The following is a 14974-nucleotide window of genomic DNA, read 5'->3' as shown; positions in this document are numbered from 1 at the left end:
AAATGAAGTCAAAATTATGTCTATTACAAGTGACCCCACAGGTGGAGAATAAAAGATTATAGTTTGACAAGGAGATGAAATATGAAGGTGGCATGAGGTATATCATGACACAAATGGTGGTAAGTAGAAAACTGACAGACAAATGCATTTGAGGTTCCCATCACAGAGGGAGGGCTCTGAAGATGAGGAGTCCCTTGAGACTCCAGAATTTGAGCTATGTGCAGTTATGTTAGGTAGGGTACAATCTCTTCACCAAAATCAGTCAAGCTGAGACAAAGCATATTTTACTACTCAGGTGGAAAGAGTTCTTTTTCTGCATTATAATAGGATGTTAAGCACTTGGAAAGGTGATCCAAATAACCACTGTATCAAAAATCATGTCAGCACAAACTTCTATGAAATATATTTTTAAACATACATAAGTACAAGGGAAAAAAATAACCTATTATTCAGAGATAATCACTATGAACATCTTAATATTATCCAATCACTCCTTTTTTTTTTTTTTAGCCATACTTATCTTTTTTTTGTAAATAGGTGAGATAAAGGAGATAGAAGAAGGTACGTCTACCATATCATGAGGGAAAAAACTACTGGAAAATAAAGCCTCTCCCTCCTTCCTACGTGTATCAGTCAGCAATAAATAAGCCTTTAACTTCCACAGAAAGTCACTCATACAAGGAGGGAGGGAGGCAAACCATAAGAGACTCTTAAATACAGAGAACAAATGGAGGGTAGATGGAGTGGGGGGGGGGGTGAGGGAAAAATGGGTGATGGGCATTGAGGAGGGCACTGGTTGATATGAGCACTGGGTGTTGTAAGAGATGAACCACTGGAATCTACCCCAATTACCAAGAGAACACTTTACACACTGTATGTCACCCAATTTTATACAAAATTATATTTAAAAAAAAAAAAAAGAAATTCACTCATACTTTTTCTCAAAATATTTCATGTCATTGATGGTATTCCTTGCAGTTTCTAATAATAACCTATTTACAGATAAACCAGGCATCAACCACAACATAATAATCACAACCATAAATATGTGAATTTAAGATTAATCAACTTCATACCTGTGAGAAGAAGAGTAAGTGGCACAAGATTTCATATCCAAGGATGGATCAGAAAGGTCTAATTCAAATATCTCAAGGGAAGCATTGGTACTAAATGTTGCATCCAACTGCTGAGCAGATGTTCCTATAGAAAATACATTTATGGTGACTACACGTGTGAAAATAAAAGACTTGGAGGAAACCATACAAAACAGAAATTAGATGCATGTTTTTCAATTATCTCACTCATGAATGCTGCGTTAGTGACTAAAATCTCAGGATATGTGCCACTGAGCAGATGCTTAAATTACTACAGCAATGAGATTCTGACACAAGGCTTGGGGACAATGCTTCTAAGAGTGGGTAGTGCAGATAATTCTTTAAACAAGCAGATGTTTAAAAAGCTCTCTGTAAACAGTCCCATTATTTACAATATCTGCTTATAGTCACAAATGATGTAACTCTTTTTATATGAAAGTGCTCCCATCAAAATTGTTCTTCATTCATTCAAGTTGATACCTTTTTTTTTTTTACATGTAATCTATTATGCTTAATACTGAAAGAATAAAGATGAAAGAATTCTTATGAAGTGGGGAAAACACTATAAATGTAACATATCACGATTAATGCTATGATGAACAAGGTGCTCAGGAAACAAAGGAAGGTCACTGAACTCAGTTCACAAGGAGGATGGAGGAATCCCACTAGGGAAGCAGAGGCTTTCTAGAGGAGAAGACGTAAAGATGAATCTTAAAAGGACTGGTATGAATAGGCCAAATGTGGAAAAGAAGAAATAAACGACTCATACTATGCTCTCTCTGTTGAACTCACCAGTAGCTAGGTAAATGGGATGATTCTGGGCAGGGCTCCAAGCCTGCATGGCTGTACGGTCTACTTCCTTTAACTTCATCCTGCTAAGAGAATATTTTATATAGAATAAACTGAACATGTAACAAAACGTAAACATTTTTTACACAGAAATACATTTAACTAATCACTACATCATTAGAATGTTCAAATGCCAATAAATCAAACTGGTTTCAGTATCATTTGTCAGGGATGTTCAATATCAGAAAGAAGAAAAACTTGTCAAATCATATTGAGACAAATACAGCGCTTTTCAAATCATTTACAAATTCAACTGAAAAATCAGCCTGAAAAAAAAAAGCAATATGCGAGGGATTAACTTTGTTACACAATATACTCCGGTGAGGAAGGGTGGTGGTACATGAGGGGTCAGAGAAGGCACACAATAAACAAGGTACCTCTTCTGAAAGCAGGATTACTAAATGACAAGAGCAGTTCTAGAAATTAATTTTAAATTAAAACAGGCTAATTACAGGGAAGAATATAGTAACACCACAGATTTTAAAGATAAGCTTGGCAGAAATGTTAAATAGCTGGTCACTCCAAGCTACAATTCCATATACCACTAGTTTATGTATTCTCTGTTAAAGTTACTTTGGTAGAAAATACTGTGCTGTATTTTAAAAAAAATCTTTGCTATTGTACATAAATACATCACATGGCATGGTATTCCACTGTAAGATGGACCATGATTTACTTACTTGGTCCACTACTGGTGAACACTGGAGTTGTTTTTAATCTTTTGCTAGTTTTACAAACAATGCTCAAATAAACAGCCATATATACGTTATTCCATTCATGGGCCAGGATAGCTATAAATTTCCAGAAGTAAAACTGCTGGGTTAAAGATAAACGCGATTTGGGGACACCTGGATGGTTCACTCAGTTAAGTGGCGGACTCTGGATTTTTGTTCAGGTAATGATCTCGCAGTTCGTGGGTTTGTGAGGTTGAGCCCCACAATGTACTCTGCAACTGCTTGGGATTCTCCCTCCTTTTCTCTCTCTGCTCCTCCCCACTCATGCTCACTTTCTCTCTCTCTCAAAAATACATTTTAAAAACTTAAATACTGTTTCTTTCACAAGCTCTACCGCCTTAAGTAACACTTTTAGATTTTTATCAATGATAGATGAAAAGCATTTACTCTTGAGTAGTTACAATCTGCATTTCTTGATACCATAAATAACGAACATCTTTTTACAAGGTTATGGATCATCCATATTACACCTTTTCTGTCTATTCTTGTTTATATTGCTTGCCTATTTGCCTACTGAGTTGTCAGACTTTATTGTTTTATTTTCGCTTTGTTGTTGTTTTTTACCTTTCACAAGGTTATGATTTTTTTAATGTTTATTTATTTATTTTTTAAATATTTTATTTATTTTTGAGAGAGAGATAGAGACAGCATGAGCAGGGGAGGGTCAGAGAGAGAGGTAGACACAGAATCTGAAGCAGGCTCCAGGCTCTGAGCTAGCTGTCAGCACAGAGCCCGATGAGGAGCTCAAACCCAAGAACCAGGAGATCATGACCTGAGCTGAAGTCGGACGCTTAACCGACTGAGCCACCCAGGCGCCCCTAATGTTTATTTATTTTGAGAGAGAGAGAGCATGAGTAGGGGAGGGGCAGAGAGAGGGGGGGATAGAGAATCCCTCGGGCCTTGATCCCATGAACTGTGAGATCATGACCTGAGCCAAAATCAAGAGTTGTACACTTAACCAACTGAGCCACCCAGGTGCCTCAAGGTATTTATTTTTTTAAAAAATCGATTTTATTTATCAGAGCAGTTTCAGGTTCACAGAAAAACTGAGTGAAAAGTATAGAGTTCTCACATACCTCCCTACCTTCTCCCCCACCCCAGCCTTTCCCATAAAACTGTCCTAAACCACAGCAGTACATTTGTTACAACCAACCTATAGTGGCGTATTATTATCAAGCCAAGTCCATGGTTTACTCTAGGGTTTTACTCTTTGGGTTTTTTATGGGTTTTGACAAATGAATAATGAAACATATCCACCCATCCACAGTTCTATTATCTATTATCATTCACAAGTTTTCCTGCCGTAAAAATTCTGTGTTCCACTTCTTTATCACTCTTTTCTCCCATCCCTCCTCCTCCTTCTTGCCAATCACTGATCTCTTTCCTCTCCTTATGCCTTTTCTAGAATGTCATTTAGTTATAATTATATAGTATGTAGCCTTTTCAGATTGGCTTCTTTCACTTAGGAACAGGCATTTAAAACTCCTTCTTGTCTTTTTGTGACTTGATAAAGAATTTCATTTTATCATGGAGGTTTTTCATTTTACCATTCACTGTATGGAGGTACCATGAATTAGTCACATTTATCACTTCTTTAAAAATGGTTTCTGAAATTTGGTTAATCACAAAGGCGTTTTTGTATGCCAAGGTTATAAAGAAATTCTCCCATATTTTTCTTCTAAGCAAATTCATTTGTGGCTTTTCATTTAAATTTTGACTCAGGTCCTGGAACACATCCTGGTATACAATGTATGTTCATAGTTTATATTTTTTCTTACTACAACAAAACTATATTGAAAAGTCTACTTTTTCCTACCAATTTTAGGATAATCACTTTTATCATGTACTAAGTTCCTATATTTAGGTTTATATTCCTATAGGTATTATGACATAGGTTAGGATCTATATTCCTGTATATATTTAATAGGTTTATTTCTGGATTTCCATTCCTATATCCATCTATTGTTTATTTACGTTCTAGCACTCCACTGTTTTATTTTTATTTTTTATTTTACAAATAGTTTATTGTCAAATTAGTTTCCACATAACACTCAGTGCTCATCCCCACAAGTGTCCTCCTCTATGCCCATCCCCCCTCCCCCCCACATCCATCAGTCCTCAGTTTTTGTCAGCATTCAAGAGTCTCTCATGGTTTGCGAACACTCCATTGTTTTAAATACTAAGGTTTTACAGGAGTATGATTCCAATAACCTCTATCCAATGCTTCTCTCCCAACCTATTTTCCTTGCTATTACTGTTCATTTTATTACATAAATTTCATAGTTCTTGTCTAATTCCAGAAAAAAAAGAGAACATTAATATGTTTCCTGAATCTGCATCAAATTAATAAATTTATGGTCAGGGGCGCCTGGGTGGCTCAGTCTGTTAAGCGTCCGACTTCAACTCAGGTCATGAGCTTGCGGTTTGTGAGTTCAAGCCCCACAATGGGCTCTGTGCTCACAGCTCAAAGCCTGGACCGGGCTTTGGATTCTGTCCCCCTGTCTTGTTGCCCCTCCCCGGCTTGTGATCTGTCCTCTCTCTCTCTCTCTCTAATATAAACATTTAAAAAATTAAAAATAATAAATTTATGGAGAAATTGACATAATACAGAATCTTTCTAATAAGAACATCTTGCTTTTCAAGTCTTCTTTTTTACCTTTGCTATTTTAAGCTTTTTGACATATTGGGTTTATTTATTCCTAAGTATTTTATCTTTCAGTTAGTTTGTAAATGTGGCTCACCCCTATCTCACTCCTATTACATAGATTATCTTCCTGTCATTGTTATACAAAAGCTTATAGTATTTGTACTATACCATATTGAACAGCAGTAACAGTGAGATTTCTTCTTCCTTTCTTTAGTGGAAAAGCCTCTATATTACCATTGAGCATGACTTTAAGATTCAAAATACACATACATATCCACATATAGAGAAAATGTATATAATATAAGGAAATTAGCCATCAATTATTGTTTTACTGAATGCTATTTATAAAGACTGGGTGTTGAATTCTGTCAAATGCTTTCCATTAGGTAACCAGAATGAACACACATTCCTCTTCTTAGGTCTATCAATAAAACAAATTATACCAACAGATTTCTTAATATGGACCATCTTTTTGACCCTGAATAACCTTCTCATGACATATTCTATTAATTTGTTACTAGATTCCATTTGTTTAACAGAATTTTGCTTCTAGAGTTGTGAGACCAAGTCTTCTGCGTGATCTTCATCAGGTTTTGATATCAATGTTATCATACTTGTGTCATGAATTCTCTCATGAAACATCTGGGCCAAGTACTTTTGAGGTCTTCTATGGAGACTGATCTATTTGAATTTCCTTTGTACAAAGTCATTTTTGTAAATTATATTTCCCTATAATAATCCTTTAAATTTTTTTACAGATTTTCTCATTATTTCAGACTTGAACAACATAGACTCATGATTCTTTTAATTTATGCTATTTATGGTTATTTATTAGTTTTTATTACATATATTTGTGTTTTGTTTCCCCCTACCTTCCTCTTAGTAATTCACTGGCTTAGCCAGTGATTTATTTTCAAACAGCCAATTTAGTAGTCCTCCCGTTGGCTTTGTAATTCACTAATTTCTTTTCTTTGTATTAACTCCTCCCTTCTACTTTCTTTTCATTTACTTAGATCTTCTTCTAACTTTCTGAGTTAAATGCTTAACCCACTCATTTTTATTATTTATTTTTTATTGATAAGCATTTAAGGCTTTGAATTTTCTCTGAGTAATGCTTTAGCTAGATTACATATATTTCTTATATTTTCATCACTATGGTCATCTATATATTTTACAACTTCCATTTGTAGTCTCCGCTAATCCAAGAGTTGAATGAATTTAATATGCAAGTGGAGGGGCCTTTTACTGCATTGTGGTTTTTCCATAGTATCTCTCCTTTCTAAAATTATTGAAGTTTTCTTTGGGGTCTATATAGAAGGTTTTGTAAATGTTTCATGAGATTTAAAAAGAACAGGTACTCTGTTTTCAGGATCAAGTTCAATATATATTAATCAAATATATTCTATTGACTTAATTGTTTAGGTCGTCTACAACCTTACCGTTTTTCCATTTGATCTTTCCTGGACCAAGAACAATGAATTAAAAGTCACTTACTACTAATGCATTTGTGCTGATTTTTCCTGGTATCTCCTGAAAGTTGCTTTATGAAAGTCACTTTGTTATTTAACACAGTTATTTGGTTGACAGGTATGCATAATATTAAATGCTCACTGTCAAATAGACATTTATAGCTTTGTAAAGTATTGCTCTTCATCTTAAATAATCCCTCGCGCCTGAATTCCACTTTATTTCATATTAAAACCAATATCAGGGGCACCTGGGTGGCTCAATCAGTTAAGTGTCCAGCTCTTGATTTCAACTCAGGTCATGATCTTGCACTTTGTGGGATTGAGCCCTGCATTGGGCTCTGAGCTGACAATGCAGAGCCTGCTTGGGATTCTTTCTCTCCTTCTCTCTCTGGCCCTCTCCTGCTCACATTTCACAAAGTCTCTCAAAAATTAATAAATAAAGAGAGCTTGTATGGGAGCAAAGGGTTGGGGGTTGGAGAAAAGGGAGAGGAGGAGAGAGAGAGAGCGAGCAGGAATATCTCAAACTGAGCATTGAGCCCCATATGGGGCTTGATCCCATGAACCTGCAATCATGACCTGAGCCAAAAATCAAGGGTCAGATGCTCAAATGAGTCTAGGTGCCTCTGCCCTTTTCAACCTTTGAAACACTTTGTTTTCACTGGCTGTCTTCAATACAGGGGAAAAAAATGAGATTTTGCTTAGTGATCCAATTTGAATATTTTTCAATAAATTAGCTAATAAGGCCATATAAAATTTACTGATTGAAATTTTTTTCCTGATTTGACAGATGACTGCTTAGTTCTATATTATTTTGCTATGTTTGGTTTTATAATTTAGAAAAATACTTTCCCTGTGGTCCCTATTTGTGTATTTATAATTTTTCTGATAATTAGGATGATTTGTATTTTTGTTCGCATAAGTTTCTGGTTCTATCTTAATAATTTAAAAGAATATTATTTAGGGGCTTCTGGGTGGCTCAGTTGGTTAAGTGGCCAACTTCATCTCAGGTCAGGATCTTGTAGTCTGTGGGTTCAAGCCCCACACCTGGCCTCTGTGCTGACAGCTCAGAGCCTGGAGCCTGCTTCAGATTCTGTGTCTCCCTCTCTTTCTGCCTTTCCCCCACTCACTCTCTGTCTCTGTCTCTCTCAAAAATAAACAAACATAAAAAAATAAATAAACATAAAAATAAATAATATTATTTATACTATTAATCCTCTATTTCTTTCCACAGTAATTACTGTGAACACTAATGAAATCAGTTTTCATAATCTTACTGCTCCTCTTGTACTACACAGTTACAGTCAATAGTATTATCTTTCTCAGTGTTTACCTTTGTACTGTTAAATATGCTTATACCTCTACTAACTGACTTTCAACTTTAAATAATGTCCTTTGACTCCCAGCTATTACAGATGAGGCAACCCATAAACTTATTTTTTATAAAAATAAGTTTTATTTTTTATAAAAATAAGTTTTATTTTTTATAAATAAGTTTATAACCCATAAAATTATTTTTCCTACTTCCCACTTCTCTTAATTTTTTAAAGTTTTATAACCAATTCATACATTAGCAGATATTTAACATACACACTTTATTCTTTCTTCCTTATTCCCACTTTTGTTTTAGTCTCAGGTTTATAGTTAAATATATTCAATGCTCTCCAAGAGTACTTTTGCCAGCTTTCTCATTCATTTCTAGAGAATAAAGTTCATCCTCCGAACGTTTTCTTATGAGGGCCTTAGATGAACAATATGCTCTGTGTCTTACATGTTCAAATTGTTTATACATGAAGACCACTTTACAGATGATAAAAATGAAGGCCCAGAAAGATGATAATAATTTGTACATGCTAGCAAGGGGCAGAGCCAAAATCAGAACTCAGAAGTTTAACTTCCAGAGTCCAAGCTGTTGTTACCTTAACAAATTCAGGTATTCGATTTGAATCACAGAAGACACACTAACATTTAGAAGAGTAAGGACAAAACAGCTAGGATGCGGGAGGACACTGAGAGAAGAAATGTATTTTAGAAACGGTGTTAGGTGAGGCAAAAGTGGATTAGGGGGATGCATCACGTGGTTAAAAGTAGTAGAGCATCTGGAGTCAACACTGGATCTGAATATTGGCTGATGATCCTTTGGACACATTGTTTAACCTCTCTGAGCCCCAACTGTAAAAATAGGGATAAGAAAGACTACTTCATGGAATGTTGTGAAATTTAAATGAGACAATATATTTTAAATACAAGGCCAAACACAGTGCCCAGCACATAGGTTAATATCAGTTTTAATACGTTGACTACTTTTTAAAATTATTACCATCACGAGATTAACCAAGAAAAGTATACATCTAATTTCCTAAGACTATTCTGAAAAAAAAGGGAAAATCTCAATTTTCTAAGAAGTAAAAAAGAGGCCTATTTTCTATATATGAAATGCCCTCTTCCTCTCAGCCAACTGTCTAGTAACATGTTCAAATCCCAGCTCCTTCATGAAAAGTACCCTAATTACCCAATATACAATAATCTAAATAATCTCTTAACTGTTTATACCACTTTAAGCATTTATTAATAAAGTATCTGATTCTATCTTAACAAAACTATAACATTCTATTTTTACTTATTGTTACATCTTTTTCCATTGCCTTTTAACCGTTTTATATGTCATCTTGTCTCACTAGACAAATAAAGTCTTTTTTTAAATCAAATATTACAACTTTTACCTCTTCTGGACTCAAAATTGTTTAGCACAGGGTGAAGTAGATAGAAAGTTTTGCTTGTTTGATTTAAAAAAAATTTTTTTTAATGTTTTATTTATTTCTGAGAGAGAGACAGCATAAGCAGGGGAGGGACAGAGAGAGAGGGAGACACAGAATCTGAAGCAGGCTCCAGGCTCTGAGCTAGCTGTCAGCACAGAGCCCAAGGCAGGGCTTGAACCCACGAACCATGAGATCATGACCTGAGCCGAAGTTGGACGCTCAACCGACTGAGCCACCCAGGCACCCCTTTGCTTGTTTGATTTTAAATGTTTATTAGGGAAATACAGAAAGTCTGATGAGCTAGAAAGATTACTTTCAGGTAAAACATTTAATTTTTAAATTCTTAAGTGTTTAAAGGAAAAAATAACTTTAATAACTTTAACTTTTCTTATTATTTTTTCATATATATATATTTTGCATTTATTAATTTTGAGAGACAGAGTGAGATAGAGTGTGAGTGAGAGAGAGGAAGAGAGAGGAGACACAGAATCAGAAACAGGCTCCAGGCCCTGAGCTGTTAGCACAGAGCCCGATGCGGGGCTCAAACCTACGAACCACGAGATCATGACCTGAGCCAAAGAGCCAAAATTGGACGGTTAACCAACTGAGCCACCCAGGCGCCCCTAACTTTCCTTATTTAAAAAACAGGGAGGGGCACCTGGGTAGCTCAGTCAGTTAAGGGTCTGACTTTGGCTCAGGTCATTATTGGCTCAGGTCATGATCTCAGGGTCCCTGAGTTTGAGCCCCCTGTGTTGGGCTCTGTGCTGACAGCTCAGAGCCTGCAGCATGCTTCACATTCTGTGTGTGTGTGTGTGTCTCTGCCCCTCCCCTGCTCGCACTCTGTCTCTCTCTCAAACTAAAGAAACGTTAAAAAAAATTTTTTTTAAATAGGGGAAAATACTCTTAGGGTAAAAAGAGGTTTTATAAAATGTCTTAGAATAACTTCTGAATGTGAAAACAAAACCACCATGTATATTAAAAAAAAAACAACAACTGAACAGAACTAGAGTACATCTAAGAGCAAAGGTACAACAGAGAATACCTGATTCAGGAACACTTAGTTAATGTGTAACACTTACTAAAAGAGAAAGAGACAATTTCACAAGTACATAAAAACAGCTAAATGGAAATTCAAAGCATTTCTAAAAGTCTATTTCTTGTCCTTAGCACTCAGTGTTCCACTAGATGCAGTTCCACTTATTAGCTTGTACTGAACACAAGGCTTCAATACCAACTGCTTTTTTTTTTTCAATCACTACAATAATGGCCTGGAACTACCTTATGTGGTCCGAACCTAATTAAACAAGAACACCATAATCTACCCACCGCAATCATTCTTAAAACAACAAGAATACTATGAAAGTACAGCTTGCATATTAGAAATGATCTTTTCTTAGAAATGATCATTTAGTTGTAATTAATTTTCTTGAAAATCCGAAGAAGGCTTAGATTTAGCCAAGTGTACTTCCCAAGCGAAGACTTGCTTTAAAAGCTTTGTGCAATTTGTTTTCAATATCAAAAGTGATTAGAAGTCACTTATTTCACAAGACTGTTTTACACAGAACAAAATAATTCTGATAATACATTCAAGACTATTTTACACAGAACAAAATAATTCTGATAATACAAAAGAAATTGTGAGGACAGTGGCTTGCTCACCTATGACATCTATAAGACAGTATCTATGGCATAGCAGTTTAGGGTAAGGAGTCTGGAGCCAAACCTCAGACTAAATCCCAGCTCCACCCTGTCCTAGGCTCTGACTTTAGGCATGTACCTTTACCTGTTGTGTGTTTTGACTACCCATTTGGTAAAATAAGTATAACAAAAGCATGTGTAATTATGAAGGGTTGCTGTGAGAATTAAACAAGGCATTACACAGAGGCCTTAGAACAGTGCCTGGCACACAGTAAATAGAGGCCTATAAACGTCAGCTACTGCAAAAGTCACAATTTAAAATGTGTATCCCAATGAATCTTTAAGAATACACCTATTGAAGAAAAGTTTATGTTCTAGACTAGGACTCTTATTTTTTTGTCCAAGTTTCTCCCCACAACATGCACATAGTTAGATTAATGCAATTAAGCGGAACCTTTCTTCTTTATGCTCATTTTTTAATTGCTAATTTCGTAAAACAATACTAAACTCCAACAGAACTGTTTTCTAAAAAATACCAACCTTACAATGCTACATATAGAGATGACCTATACTTCAAAAGTAATAAGAAGAGTCTATGGAAATGGAAACTCTGACTCTTACACCAGGAATACAATCCCCAGTCTGCACTGCCTTTAGTAAAAATCCATTTGTGGGCAAATATCTCATTATGGATGAGCAAATTCGTTCTAGAGGATTTATTGTTATCAATGTTCTAGGCTCATTTCACTCAACCAAATGCGCGTTGAACTGAATGTGTCATACTTATCTATAATCTAATAAATAAAACTTTTTGAGCTGAAATTAACCTAAGAATGACAATATTTCTGGGGTGCCTGGGTGATCCAGTACGTTAAACGACCCACTTCAGCTCAAGTCATGACCTCACAATTTGTGGGTTCAGGCCTGCACTGGGAAGCCTGCCTCTGATTCTGTGTCTCCCTCTCTCTTTGCCCCTTCCATACTTGTGTGTGTGTGTTTCTCTCTCTCTCAAAAATAAAACATTAAAAAAATATTTTTAAAAGAATGACATTTTTTAAAACATTTAAAAATCAATTTAATAATATCACTTGACAAGAATGTTTAAGCTTCATGAAATTATATATAAAATTCTGTGTGTGGCGGTATTTTTTTTTCTTTAAGTGGGCTTCACACCCAGTGTGGAGCTGCACACAGGGCTAGAACACATAACCCTGAGATCAAGAACTGAACTGAGATAAAGAGTCAGACGCTTAACCAACTGAGCCACCCAGGAGCTCCTCTGTAGTGCATTTTTCTAAGAAGGTGATCCAGTGATTTCATCAGGTCCTCAAAAGGGAATGGAATTCCAAATAGTTACGAATCACTGCTCTTTACAGTTACAAACTTCTTAAACTTCTTTCTTTTTTATGTTATTAGTTTCAGAAAGAACCTGCTTATATAAAATTATGCAATATAATTCTAAATCCATTCCAATGTCACACTTCCCAAATAACCTCGGTTTTGTGTAACAAATTCACAACTACAAAAACATTCCCAAGTTAATTGAAAAGTTCTTAAGGGTCTACAAACCTTCCCCAGGTCTATTTACGCAAGAGAAAACAAAGAGCACAGAAGAACCACTAAAAAACGATGGGTAAACTTCAGCCAATCCCAGATCAGTATGTACAGGAAACGGAGGATGGTATGATTGAAGAGCTAGGCTCTAACTATTGATTGAATAGTTACAATTGGTGACAAACACAATTACATTTCAGTTTTCTGTAGTTAGAAAAGAGTTTTGGGGATTTACCACAGACCACCACTTCAACTTCAGAAAGACCTATATAAAACTAGTTACTTGAGCTCACATAAAAGTTCATAATGCCCACAAGCCCTCGCAATATTTTGATTTATTTTTCACCTGCCCTGTAACCTAATCTCTCACCATAATAACTTATTAGCAAAAACATAAACACTTTTTGAGATTTCCTTCGAGGTACAGACAGCAATTGACGACTACCCTTAAAATAATTCAATCCTGGTTCAATGACAGTAGCTTCCAGTGAATAACCTATGAACCTTTAAACCTGGCAACAGTTCAAATACAGACCAAAAAAAAAAAAAAAAACACAACGGAAATAAAATGAACCAAAGTGATCCTGAGGTTTGCTTCCTCCCCTCGTCCTTGGGGCCCGCACCTCTTTGTGCACAAGGGTGTGAGGGTCTTCTAAACTCAGACCCGCGTTACCGCACCCGGCACGACACCCTGTCGCAAGCCTCAGGGCAGCTCCTGCTCAGCAGTGGAAACGTTGGCGGATGTGGATCTGTGCGATCCCAGAAGCAGCCGTGACGCCAGGCGTTCCCGACGGGCCCGGAACGAAGATCAGGGACGCGCCGCCACCAGCGACCGGGCCGCAGGCTGACGGGGACCAGCGGAGACCGATGCCGCGGTCGTAGCTTTCGCCTGTGGTCTACCTCAAGGCCCGAGGGCCGGCAAAGAAGACAGGGAGTAATAGGCGGACATACCTTGTGGGGACCCTTGGCGATCGGTTCCTGCGTTAGCGCGACGCCCGTCGGACTCTCCCAGCATTCGCCGCCGCCCCTCCTCCCGCCCCAAAGCCACCTCCACGTTCCGCTTCAACGTGGCAGCCACAGCCCCTCCCCGGCGGCCCACAGACGCTTCCGGGAGCGACGCCTCGCCCCGCCCACTTCGGCGCGCTCCCTGCCACGGCACTTCCGGGAGCGGTGGCAGGCGGACGTGGAGAGCGTGGGGGTGGCGGGACGTGAGCGCTTGGGAGGCTGGGGGACCGGCCCCCCAGGAGCGGCCTACAGGGTGAGGATACGGGTGAGCCGGGATACGCGAAAAGAAAAGGAAAAGAAAGGTTCCCCTGTGCTGGGTGTAGCTATCTTTTCGAGGAACGGCCGAGGCCTGCAGGAACGCCACGTAGCTCTAGTCCTTGAGACGTCGGCAGCCGCCACTACACTGTCAACACCGGACAAATCACGTGGAAACCGGGCTGCAGGGCCCTAAGTGCAGTAACTAATTTGTGATTGGGTTCTAAAAATTGAGTAGTTGGTTCGACAGTATTACTTTTGAGGACTTCAAAAGCAAATGATCTGGTCATACCCGAAGGCAGTTGTGGACATACTTGTTACTCCAAAGAGGCACAGTGGAGTCCAGCAGTCTAATTAGCATCATATGGCCATTATTTGATATCTTCTAGGATTTACCCTTACTCACTGCGCTGCGCCAGACCCTGACATCGAATTGGTGTATTGCCTGGACGTCGTTCTTAGTTTATTGTTTTACAGCAGAGTAAAACCAGAGGAAAAGCACTTAACAGTCAGAACCTAGGCTCAACCCAGGTCTCCTAACTTCTAGACTCGTTCTCTCCCATTTCACCGATGAGTCAACCATCTTTTTTCCTTCAACTTTTTCTAGTGCCTTCACTTCTAGGTATTAGAGTAGGCAAAGTTTTGCACATCCACTGCACGCTTTCAAACACCCTTTTAGTGTCTTATACTTAACGTTCAATTTGAAAAGGAAGTTTCTCTAGTACATAAATAGAATGGATTATTCAGGCTACAGTAGCAAATTTCTAGTGTTCTGTAAATCCATTTTTACTTAGAGCTGCAAGGACTAGTTTACCTATAGATGCCAATGAAAAATCCGAAAGTGGGCCCACCACTTGAGTCAACAGAAAATTTAACTCCCTACTGCCCCAACCCATAAGACCCCCACCACCTGGAAATGTTCATTGATATGGAGAGGGTTCGTTAGAACAACTTAACCGAAAAACTCAATGAT

General features: G+C 37.6%; 1 protein-coding gene across 11 annotated transcripts in view; it reads right to left on the bottom strand.

The window, feature by feature from the left end:
- SEC31A (SEC31 homolog A, COPII coat complex component) overlaps positions 1-13796 on the bottom strand; it is a 73380-nt gene extending 59584 nt beyond the window's left edge. For 8 of the 11 annotated variants that reach the window (XM_039253947.1, XM_039253952.1, XM_039253957.1 and 5 more), the window contains exons 1-3: positions 13693-13796; positions 1887-1969; positions 1077-1200 (exon numbers count right to left, since the gene is read on the bottom strand). In XM_039253947.1, coding sequence (XP_039109878.1) covers positions 1077-1200; positions 1887-1965 — 203 coding nt within the window. In that variant the 5' untranslated portion in view covers positions 1966-1969; positions 13693-13796. Of the gene's footprint in view, positions 1-1076; positions 1201-1886; positions 1970-13419; positions 13655-13692 lie in introns of those variants that run through there. The other 3 variants (XM_039253948.1, XM_039253949.1, XM_039253950.1) reach the window with 3 other exon arrangements.
- Between the last annotated feature and the right edge of the window lie 1178 nt (positions 13797-14974).

The sequence above is a fragment of the Hyaena hyaena genome, unplaced genomic scaffold (genome assembly GCF_003009895.1).
Source record: "Hyaena hyaena isolate Hyena2069 unplaced genomic scaffold, ASM300989v1 scaffold_469, whole genome shotgun sequence".
Classification (NCBI taxonomy): Eukaryota; Metazoa; Chordata; class Mammalia; order Carnivora; family Hyaenidae; genus Hyaena; species Hyaena hyaena.
The sequence above is the reverse complement of the archived record's forward strand: the minus strand, read 5'-3'. Positions and strand labels throughout refer to the sequence as shown.